We start from the raw sequence: 12,162 nt of genomic DNA, 5'->3' as shown, positions 1-12,162 counted from the left end.
CCCTTTAAGTCAGATGCCACACATAGTTGCGAACACTGTTTTTCTCATTTAAAAGTTTCATTTTATCGAAGTTTTATCAGGCGTTTTCTGAAATGTGGAAGCTAAACGTGGTCGAACCGGACGCGCCTTCAAGAACAGAGGGGCGTTGTTGATGGCACAGTGGAAATTAAGATGAGACATCATTGCTGAAAGCATGCACCGAGCAGTGAAGATAACCTGTGGTGTAAAAGAGTGAAAGTGGATAAAGTGTTTGCTTAGAAGGGCAGTTGAGGTCGGCGTGATGTGATGTGGAATGACTACGTTAGCGTCTTTGCCGTTTTACGTTGACTCAAGCCAGCACGAGAAAAGATGAAGTGGAAGGAGTTCAGGTTACGTTCGTCACGAGATGTTATTGCCGTCTTCTTGTCTAAAGCGTTTAACGTGCTGTAATGATGACTGATGCGATGGGAGCCCAGACATTCTCCAAAAACAATACTACTAAAATACAGAAAAACAGGCGCATATTGAGCTTGGGTGACGTTACAGAATTTGAATGTGCAGGCTATACCGTTTTGTTTCGTTTACATGAGCCAGACGCTTAGCCAGGCATGAATATTGAAGCCTAAATGACTTCTTTACAAGTAAAGAAACAAAGCCCAAAACCCAGCCGACAGAGAAAAGCTCCCCACTCCAGTTCGAATTTTTTTTTTGATGGCACCTAGATTTACAGCGTTGGCATCACTCCCTTTACTAAGCAGCTCTTCGGCCATCAAATGGTCGAGACAGGGGACTCAGACGGTGCCCTCTTTCTGTTACCCTCGTCCCAATGTTTCTCTTATCTTTCTTGATGTCTTCTACAGGTTTCGAATGCTTTCAAAGAACTGCTTTTTATTTGATTCCTTCTTTTCCTTTCGACAAAGCACATGTGGGCTGTGGTGAGCGTTTATAACGGCCCACGGAGACTTCCGCTGAAACATGGTTCGCGCGGCAGGAAACTGCCGCTGTTTGAAAGCTTTGCTCCAATTGAAACCATCGTCACAGTCACTTTTTCGAAGAAAGAAACTCATGACTACTGCTCCTAAAGGCTTGCTTTATTCCATTTCTGTGTACGACAGTTCATTTTGGATTATAAATCTTCGGTCTTTGAAAGCCATTCAAGATCATTGTTTGCTTTCAATACTGTACATAACAACAATGAAGTGGCCGTTCAGGCTATATTAAGTCGACTGAAACCAGAACTGTTTAAGTAAATGTAGAAACGAAAATTTAAATTCATAAAGCTAACGGGGTATACAACAAAGAAAATACGGCATGCAAACTTGGATATAGAATACACGGCCGGCGGTGGGTTTGAACTATATAGCGAAAACTGAACAAATCAGAGGCACCCTTTCTGCGGCGTTGGCAGTTTCAGTTCTTGAGCGCAGTTTGCTGATGCAGAATTTTACGGCTAAAGGCACTCTCGAAAAGAAAGTTTAACTGCTGGCTATAAGAAAATATGAATGAATGACCTGGTTCACATGGTGTTTTTTAGAGTGCTTTAGCATTAAAGCAACAATTATCACGAAGAGTGTCTGGTGTTTTCGTTGGCATGTGAAGCCTCGGTTGGCCGAGGGTGAGGAGGACAGTAGAGAACAGATACGGCGTGTCACACTGTCATTTCTGTATAGGATGTGCACTGATAGTCCCTGAGTTTTTTAAAACTTTCTGAGGTGCATGTTATTTCAGGCTTTTAGCTACAAGAAGAAACATTTGTGACGAAGGCAATGTGGAGAGAAAGTAAAAATTCGGAACATGGGACAACTTTGTAAAATTTAGGAAGGGACAATTATTTCAATTTAACCATTCAGTGACCAAATAGTGTCTATATATTTGCGTTGCCTATCTTGTTCGATCCCGGCCGCGGCGGTTGAATTTCTTTGGAGGACAAATTCTAGAGGCCCGTGTACTGTGCGATGTCAGTGCGCGTTAAAGAACCCCAGGTGGTCGAAATTTCCGGAGCCCTCCACTAAGGCGTCTCTCATAGCCTGAGTCGCTTTGGGACGTTAAACCCAATAAACCAAACCAAACCTATCTTGTGTGTCAACGGCGTTGCTGTTCTGCCTGCGCCCAGAGACAGCGTTCATAATGCGCACTAATGCAGGACCAAACAAAAGGCAGGGAATAAAATGGTCGCCTTCAAGATCAGCCAGTGACGAGTATCAAAGCTGTAATAAATGTATCGCCGAAGGGTAAAAACCACCACAATTTTTCGAGCCGTGCCTTATACTCTTCGACAGTGTTTGCACCAAAAATTTGAGTCTGGCGCTTTTGTAATTGGTACATACGAAGTAAATTTCCACATAATAAAAAATAACAAAATTAGATGAAGGGACTGACGGAAGCCTAATGCAATCTCCTAGTAACAACGGAGAAAGCGGAAACAAGAGCACAGCTAAGAATATCTGCCTCAGTTTCTTATCGCCTTGATCTTTCATCACTGCTGAGCAAATATCTTCGGAGCTGTTTTTGGCGAGGCTTCTGCAAACTATAGCTAAGAAAAGATTTCAACAAACAAAGCAAAAAAAGGGGCCGTAAAGTGAACTACGAGGGACAAAAATAAGGAAAACAAGAAGATGATCATGCGAGCGTAGAGATCACAGAAGTTTTGGGAGATGGCTGAGCAACTTTACAGTATACACGCCGGAGAAAGAAGAAATTCGCAGAAAGCAAATACGCACCGCGGGCCTGAGCACAGTGGCGTGTAGACGCAGCTGGAGACGGGGTAGGGGAGAGAGTGTGAAGAAGGGAGAGAGGCTCCGAAATTAGCCCGTGGTGCCTGTCCCGGACTAGGCAAGCGATCACAGAACTTCAGGCCAACTCTTTTCGCTCGTTGTTAATTGGGTTTTCGCCGACCGGTTCTCGGTCTCCATGCAGTGTTCCCTTTTTTTCTTTGCCGCCTCTCTGCGTCAATTTCGCCGAGGCTTTACTGATCAGTGTACGGGCTTTGTCACTTTCGCGACACATCACTGCTGTCTAGTGCAATGCCCTCGACTGTTGCTCGGCAATGCTGCTGCACTGGAAGAAGTAGGAATAGCAAAAAGAAAAAGACATTGAATAGCGGAAGAACGCGCACGAATAAATAAAAAAAATGGTTCCATTACTATGTCTCTGGCACCAGGGCCTTTATTAATTTTGTCAGGGGCCTCGCTCTTGGTCATCGAGGCGAGTTGTGGTGCGAGAGAAAAACACTCGTGCTCTCAGCAGCCGAGCTGTAATCTCGGGGGAGGTTCTTGTGCCGCTCACTAGACGCTGCCTCGATGGTGTGTGGAGGGCGAAATTGAAAGGCGACTGTGGTACCGCGTCGTAATAGGACGGAATCCGTTCCACAAAATGGTAAATTGAAGTCGCATTGGAAGTCAGAGAATAAATGGCAAAAGAGATTTCTCTTGTAGGAAAATGTCGATGGCCTTCTATTATTGTTTAGTTTTAGGCTGTGTCAATATAGAACCATCCTCGTTATTCCTGAGGTGTTAAAATGCTTCTAAAACTGTAGCTGCTGAACTTTCTTATTTTAAACCTTCATAGCTGCAGACGCAAATGGTGTGCAAAAAGCAATGGTATTATCGTGTTTTTCAGCACCGGTATAAAATCTCTACGAAACAAGGAACACAATTTCCCCTCTCTACATTCACTTATTGCGACAAATAAGTGAACTGACATTGCACAACAAAATCACCTTTTTGTATTTCTTTGCTATCTAGGCTATACGCGGCCGCTGCGGCTGGAAATCGATCCCACGTGTTTGGACTCTCAGAACGTTTATGCCACTGAGTATCAAAAACAAAAAGATTCGAGAGCGAGAGTTTGGAGCCATGCAGTTCGAAATTTTATTTGTCTAAATCAGTGTAGACAGCAACAACAGCGTGCAATAAAAGCTCGGTGCTAGCACTTCAGCATTAGATGCCTTCGAAGTAAGGCTTTGAAAAAGATATGAAAAGAAGATATGCTTGATTTGCTTACAGACAGCAATGATTGAACTGTGGCTGTTTGAACGGTGGCAGATTGAAGATTAACCACACAAATGCTTGAAGATAAATTATGTTCCTCTAGAAACTAATTCGGTTACAGGATTATGTGCACTAGCCTGTGAATCATGTCATCAGCGGCCTTGAAAAAGTTGGCCAACAGGGCTCGCTGCGCATTTGTGACATGATTTAACTGCCTGAACTGGGAAGGATTTTATTGTCGCATTTTCGCTCAGGTTATTGGCAGAGGTGGCGAGTCATAAAGATTTCAGTGCATTTAGTGAATTCTATACATAAATAAGAACACAAAAAAACGTGCTGAAGAAAAACAAATCAGAAGAGAACGTAGTTTAATTTCATTCACGTTGCTCAAGCCAGAGTTTGTACTTACGGAAGGCACACTGCCATTTTTCGCACATTGCAATTACTGAATCGCAGCGTGTCAAATGAAGAGCGAACCTCATTAGCAAGCAATGTTTGTCAAGTTCCCATATCTGTCCCTGTGGAGGTGTCGTTGTCCCTTGATTAAAATCCCAAGCTGTGTTGTTAGTAGGGTGCGAGCTCTCGTTTTTCGCCATGCACTCATGCGATGCACTTGCAGGCGCAGAGCAAGGAGAGAAATGTGTCCCTCTCCACTCCCACCTCGTCTCAACATCGTTGCAACGTCAGGCCTCGTGACAGGGTAACTAACGAGTAAGCGCGCTATCGAGAAAATGATCCGAACTATAATCCTGTTTCGCGCCGTTCGCGAAGCGGAAGTGTCACGGGCGCGAAGCGCTGAGTCTTCGAAGGGACACGCTTAATAGGAAAGGAACGCTGCTGCGGCTGACAGTGTTTGTGGACAGCTATTCCGCGATGCATAGGGAGAGTGTGAATACTTGCGTGAAATGCATATTTAGAGTTTTATGTAGCGATACCACTGCATTTACCAGTTTGATACATTGATGTTTTGTTTCTCCTTTAAAGTACATTTTTTAGGTGAACTGCACATCTGAAGCTCTTTCAGCATTACTTCGGCATATACAGTTGAGCCTCGTTATAACAAATTTGAACGAGCCCTGCGATTACTTCTAATGGCAGCTTTAGTTTCGTTGTAGCCTGTGTTCACCCAGCTTTCAAGGGGAATCGTCATTCCTTCATTATATGTGTTATTTCGTTATAAACCGTTTCGTTATAACGAGGTTCGACTGTACGTGCGTACTGAGTCGATGTTTGTTATTCTTCTCTGTTGTTTGTTTTGTAGGTGACTGTGCCGCTTTCTTGCTTTCCTGTTTTTTTTGTCATTTAGTCATTTACCTGCATTTATGTGTTACGCCATATATGTCCCCCCCCCCCCCCCCCCTCTAATGGCAAACTGGCGCTGTGGGTAAAGGATAAATAAAGAAGAAATTAAATATGACGGGAGTGCGATGGCTTAAGGCGTACATGTGCGTACATGTCATTAGGGAGATACGCCTGAAACTGCGTCTATTTCGGTATGGTAATTACTTGGTGGGAAGAAATCCACTTACTTATCCAGTCGTTCCTATTCATATGACTTTCCTCTTCTATCTTTTTTTCCTTACAGGAGCAAATTGAGAGTAACTGAAAAGCTCCGTGTATAGCACTGGCGTTCCTCAAAGTTGTCCGCATCGTCTGGCTCTGAGATATTTCAGTGCTGCCGACAGAAATGAAAAAAAAAGAAAATGCAATGCCTGCAAAAAAAAAAGAGAAGATTTTGTATTTTGTCTAAGGCTCCGCTTTGTTTGGAGTGCGAAATGTTTATTTTAGACGTACAAGAATGCGATTTATTGCCAATACTTACTTCGTAGACAAAACTATAGAAAGAAAGAATCTTTTGTGAGCTCGAAGAAGTCATTAATCTGCAGGGTAGGGAGCCGGTTTATGTTCTTTAAATATATTCGCGCAGGCTTACGGGCAGCTTTGTTTGGTAGAAATGTAACGAATAAGCCTTGTTGGGACTTCGCTGTTGTAACTAGTAAACCATATGAGGCGCCAGCCACACATTTTTTAAGGCAGCAACGAAGCGCTGTATACAAACTACGAAACCACGTTTCTGCTTTACCGAAAAATTAGAGTACAAGTTATCGTTTTGCAATTAAAAACCACAATTTCATGCTGCTTTGTTTATTGAAAACATATTCAGGCCTTTCGTGGACACCATGATGTGTGACTGAACCGCAAAAAAAAAAAATTCGGCGAAATTTTGTTTACTTGGGAAAGACTATGGCCATGACTGCGAAATCTTAACGTATGCATTAAGAGATGAAGTACATATATTACACAACATTTCGAATAGTTCGAGCATACTATAAGTTCAGAGAAAGCAACTGGACTTACCCTCAATGATTACTTTGATACTTTTTACTCTACTGTATACTCTTATACAAAACGGGCGATTCACAAACTCGAAATAGTTTTGCTGGAGGAGGTGGTTGAGGGGTGGCGTTGGCTGTGTGGCCAGCCCCCAGCTAAAGGGGTGGCTGGGCAAGGTGGCTGGAGGGTGGCGCTTCTGAAGAGAAGCTGGTTCTCCCACTGTGTCTTTGGATTCGATGTCGATGTCGCTTCTTTCGTTGCGCTCCTGGGCATCCAATGCATGGAAGCCTTGTGAAGGGTGGATGTAGGCGGGTTGCTTGTCGGAGGCGCTTCTGGACGGCAGAGCTGTGCGATTAGTGGTGGATGATGCTTCAGGAGGGTGAGGGTCGGCGGTGGTGTGGGGTGGGGTGGTGTATCGAGGATGGAGGTTGGTGGGTGGGCAGCTCCCCGTGTAAGAAGGTACGGTGGGAAGGTGGCTGGTGGGAGTGTGCTTCAGCAGTGCGGAGGCTCCTCGCTTGGTCTGAAGGCTTCACTTCAACAGACGTCACATTTCTGGGAAGGATGGTCGACGTTAGAACTTCGCAGTAAAAAACACTGATACTTAGCAGTTCCGCTAGATTACGTAGAGCGGGTATTATTAAGCTACGTCTGAAACTATCTTACTTCGGCTTTGTGAGTTACGGCGCTACTTCTAACGTAGTTCACACATGGTTGTTTGTCTCTTCAACAACAATTAATTGTGAGCTAGGCATTGAGTTGCGCTGTAACTCTACGAAGCAAAGTAAATTAGTTACAAGTGTGATGATAAATTTCCCAAAGTGCTGACTTCACTCTGGAGAATCTGATACCACTGTGTTGGAAACCCATTTTAGCACCGTCTTTGATGAAAGAAGTGGATATTATATGTTATTTCTTATCTCCTGGTTCAGGCCGATGAAGATGATATAGGTTCGTCGGTGGTGTCACTTGCGAAAGACGAATTTTGGCGTATAGTCTATGCGTGAACTATACTACTTAAGTCTTGTGTCGATTATGTTCAGGACTCAAACAACTAAGTTTCTCGAATTAACAAATACCTATTAACAGATAGCTATGCTCAATATAGGCTTGGCTTGCACGGCGATGCAGCAAAGTAGAATCAATTTTGTATAAATGTATTATGAACGTCGAATGAAGTGCGAACAGGATAACTGAAATCTGCACACAAAAACACTAAAATATTAGGTTGTGTAGAAGAAAAACAGGCCGCGTTCATTAAAACTTTCATCCAGTCCTCTCATCACCATCCAAATGAAAAACTTCTCGTACTACCATTCATTATCCTTCAGCTAAAATTTTCTAGTTTTGGAGTTTCCATTTTCGTTGTCTTGCTCGCGTTTCATTTAGCGCTGACTGTTCATGACGCCACATGTAGTTACAAGCGCCTGCGCCTTTCTTACGTGTGAACGTAGCCATAACCTAAGCACAGGCAACTGTTTTATTACCTTAGTCCCTGAGGTGCGCTGAAGTTATTACTCCGCTCCCAGGCAGAAAGAACAGGGAAGCTTGGGAAATTGAACGTACAGCGATTCAAAGGTCATCGTTTCGTTTCCTCCAAACGGAGCAATAAATTTTTCCCAGTGCTACGGTCACTTGTCTGCAATCAGGTTGACGGTGCAGGATAGAGGAATCTTTCGGTTAGCTAACCTCATCTACTCCTTGCAGCCTTCTTGCGAAATAAACCGTGTCAGCGTAGTTTAGTTCGAGTTGGTTAAGCCTGTACTGAACTATGAATTCGTCTTAGGCTGCATTTCTCTTTATGCCCTGCCTGTCGTCACGACAAGCGCCCGGCCTAAGCGTGTCACACGCTTCACACCCCGTGTTCCACCCTCTACGTAGGGATCTTGGAGAGGCAGATAAGGCGCGCTAGCTTGAGGCACCCCCGTTGTCCATAGCTTCCTTAGCGCACCCTGAGAGCGACAGTGTGACCACGGCTAATATTTAAACCGCTAAACATACTATCGTTATCGTAGTTAACGTAAACGTGGAAACGTTCAGCCTGGCGTTCTGTGAGTGCATTCTAAAATGTTTGAAAAACCAGTTTACCTACGCAGTTCGTTAGACATGCAGTGCGCTTGTACTCTGGTTCTCTGCGGCTCCTTTAGAGTGCACTGATGGTATGTGACGCCACGTGCTGCTGTGTTCACGCTAAATGTGATCTGGATAGTACGTGCAGCAGTTAGAGCTGCACTGATCGCGTTGACAGGCTTAGAATTGCGTGGGCTCACCACGCTCACTGAGCATGCCTGCAGCGTCGCCTGCAGTCTTAGGGCATTTGGGGTGCAGTGGCACCATGGACATGGGTGCATGCTCGTTGGATTTACTCACGCTCTATGCTATGCACGGTCCCTATCTCTGATATTGTCTCTTCCTGTCCCAGTTTCATCACCTCTACACCTTTCCCAACGATGAGGTTTACAGTGATGATCATGATGATGTCCTCAGGCTCAATGGCATATACCCACGGCGGGGGATTTGCCAGGGTGCATAGCGGATACAAACGCACTCATGTACAAGGAGTGCAGTTTTTGGACAACTTTGCGGCTTAGACCAGAAGTTGTACGAAAAATACGAAAAAAAGTAGTGAATTCTCATTCTAGCAGAGGAATCTACTTGATTCAGTTTTCTTGATTCAATTTTCTTCATTTGAATCTACCTGATTCAATCTACCTGATGGATTCAATTTTTCCACAAGATTCACAAAGGTTGGTCATAGATAACCCCGATCGACGTAAATAAAGATTTAGCCGCGGTATTTTGCAGCGCAAGAGGGTCATGGACACCTCACACTGCCTTGAACTGCACATCCGCACACTCCAAGGCAATGCCAGGTTGTGAAAATCCGCTGCAGGAGGCTCATGGCTCAAGGAGTGGAGACGCTGGAATAGTTGGACGCGTGCGCGTAAAGTAGACAGTATTTGGGATGAACGGGGCAATATATATATGTCCACCAAGGGCGGTCTTTGCTAAAAAATTAGCCCTCTCAATAGAAACAATGCTACAGTGCCCAGGGACCCAGTGAAAGCTAGCGTACTTCGGTAATATGTGGTGGAATAAAAAATTGAAGGAAACGGCTCATAGGAGTATCCCTCGATTTTTCGAGCGCTGTCAAGACAGAAAGGCATTCTGAAAGTGCGATAACCTGAGTGATACTGCAGGGAATCTTTATTAAGGCCAACTCAATGGCCAGGAATTCGGCGACAAAAATAGGGGCATAGTTTACGGTGCCTAATAAGAGGGAGACATTTACTGCGTCTTCCTTCTCTTCAGGGGTTCCTCTCCTTTCCCTTCTTCACTGTGCATGTTGCGGTTAACGTATAAAATTCCTGATAACTGCGATTTCTACACCTTAGTCACTACGGTAAGGTTTACGGTAAGCTTCACCATGGCAGCGTCGTAGCTTCGTTGCATGGCAGCCATGTTTACGTTAATACCATGAAATGATCCGAAAGAGGCAGATTAAATGCGAAATTACTGGCTATACTAGTCTACGGCTTAGTTAAACTACGCTTTCGTGGAAGAAGTAAAGAGTAAAAAATAGAAGGCAATCAGCGATTAACGCTGTTCCCAACAAGCGCGCAGTATTTAAGGATCACGACTTAAGCGCAACAAAAAGTGGCGACGGAGAGAAATACAGGCTTTAGCTACTATTACGTTATCTTTAAGAGGTGGTCCTCCGCTATGGTGGATATCTTTGAAACATATAAACCAGCTAGCCTCCGTCGTTGCTCTAGCGATTGACGCGGGCTTCAGTGCTCATGTTCCAGCCAGGGCGAGCTCACTAAATGAAAGCAGTGACTAGGTAGATGTTCTACTTCCAGTGCTGTACAGCGCAACATTATATTAAAAAAACATTTCTTTTTTTTTCAGTTTTTGTTTGTTAATAGCGCTCCCTGGTGTAAGTGGTTTCGAAGGATGTGAAGATTTTGGGCTCGTAAAATATAGAAACGAAATGTTAGATCCTAATATCCACTAAAAGTCGGGAAACGAAACTTATCCTAATGTTTCTAGCCATATCCATACTGTAAACGAAAAAGACGTCGAGAACGCGGGAAAAAAATTAGAAGAGAGGTTGTACTCACAGTTCTGAGATCAAATAATGCGTTTGCTAGAAACGTCCATTCAGTAAATTTTGGTGCCACGATATACAGGTTAATGTATTAGCTAATGTTTGAGCTTTTGCTTCAAGCCGCTAAATTTGTTTTTTCTTTTCTTTTGTTTTTACTTGCCTCTACACGCCAGTGTATGACGCTGCTCATCAAACAAGTCAGTGTACCTGGTGTCATTGTTGCTAAGGGTATCCTTGGCTGGGAAACCGCAAGCACAAAAAGAAAGCGTCACGACTAAGGTTGACTTCATCACATTAAAAAAAATTTTTTTTTAGTGTTTTATCTTTGCAGTTTTTGCACTTTCGTTTCCCAAACGCGTCGGGAGAAAATGAAGACGCTGGCAGGTTGTAGGTTAATACCAGACCAGGCACAGTCAGCAATTTCCGGCTTTGCAAAACTGGAGCGGGATAAAATTGGGGGAACGAGGCAGGTACCAGTAATGAGAAACGCTGTTACGAAGGCATGTTTGCATAGTGTCATGTCAGAAAAAAAAAATGTCTACGGGCAGCAGTGATGAGATTAAACTTGTTCGTCGGTTTCAACATATTCTTAAACTAACGAGCTGTGTGCTAACAAATATTTACTCTAGCTCGAAATGAAGTTTGGTGAATAGGGTCAAGCAAAAAAGTGAAATTATAAAACCCCAGTTTACGACCGAATTACATTTGAAAACTTGGGAATGAGGATGGAAGGTTCAGCCTATTCTTAGTATTTATTTACTGCGACATTCATTGAGCTTTAAGTACACCAAAGGATTCGTAAAATATGAAGCTAAGTATGATAGTGGACGCCGTGCTATCTTTGAAGCCTTGTAGCCGGAGTTAAAATAACGCTCAAATCATTAGCGGAAGACAGTTCGGCAACCTCGTTTAACCATGCAGGTGTAACTTTTCTCATAACTCTTTGGACTGCGTAGTTAATCTGATAGAAAGCACGTACATAAGTGTTAACAATGGCCGTAAAGGTGACTTAGATGTTCGACGGGCATCAGTTCTTTTTGATTGAGTTACAACTTCAAGAGGTTTAAGTGTCATTTTTGAATGTTGAGTGAATTTCCTGCCTGCCACTAATAAAAGTTGCTTGAAAGATTTTTATGTATAAAAAATATTCCTCTATCACATGTCGCTAAGCGAAGAGAAGTAGGAGGTAAATAGAAGAGTGTCCTTCTCCTAACCTGGAAACGTCGTCTATAAAAAAGTTATAAAAGTCACTTCCGTCGCCATTCTACGAAAGTTTAACAAAACTTTTAGTCGGGCGAGATAGTACGCAGCTTCTGGAAGAAATAATAGCGCATAAAAGACACACACGAAAATGCTGAGAAACACTCAGGACAGTGAAGGCTCATTCAGTTTGCTTCTTCCTGACCACCGTCTTCAGTATGGGCGTCATATTGTATGGTGATGCTGTGCTAGTGTATCGCAGCTCGCAAGCTCTTTCGAAGAATCTTGCAGCAATCTATTTGATGTTTTTTTTCTTCTGAATTGCGCGCACTGTTAGAATTACGCGAGGTGTGTGATACTATTGCCTAAAAAACGTGCCATTACACATAAGTAGCATAGTAGAAGGAGATTGGCGGAGCAATAGTAGCTGCGATGGTTACATGCATTGTGCAGCTGTCATGGCTGCATGTGTTTAGCTTTATTCGCACTGCCAGTGGGGGCTCTTAACAGATGGCAACCATCGAGGCGCCATTGCAGTCAACCCTCCGCGGC

The 12,162-nt window shown here is 43.7% G+C and overlaps 1 protein-coding gene across 1 annotated transcript in view; it reads right to left on the bottom strand.

The window, feature by feature from the left end:
• LOC149372104 (uncharacterized) overlaps positions 1-8,642 on the bottom strand; it is a 95,137-nt gene extending 86,495 nt beyond the window's left edge. The window contains exons 1-3 of the mRNA XM_089581643.1: positions 8,570-8,642; positions 6,375-6,647; positions 2,700-2,807 (exon numbers count right to left, since the gene is read on the bottom strand). Coding sequence (XP_089437769.1) covers positions 2,700-2,807; positions 6,375-6,647; positions 8,570-8,642 — 454 coding nt within the window. The remainder of the gene's footprint in view (positions 1-2,699; positions 2,808-6,374; positions 6,648-8,569) is intronic.
• Between the last annotated feature and the right edge of the window lie 3,520 nt (positions 8,643-12,162).

Source organism: Amblyomma mixtum, chromosome 1 (genome assembly GCF_055824585.1).
Source record: "Amblyomma mixtum isolate Tamu chromosome 1, ASM5582458v1, whole genome shotgun sequence".
Lineage (NCBI taxonomy): Eukaryota > Metazoa > Arthropoda > Arachnida > Ixodida > Ixodidae > Amblyomma > Amblyomma mixtum.
Note: the sequence above shows the minus strand (reverse complement) of the source record. Positions and strands in the feature narration are given on the sequence as shown.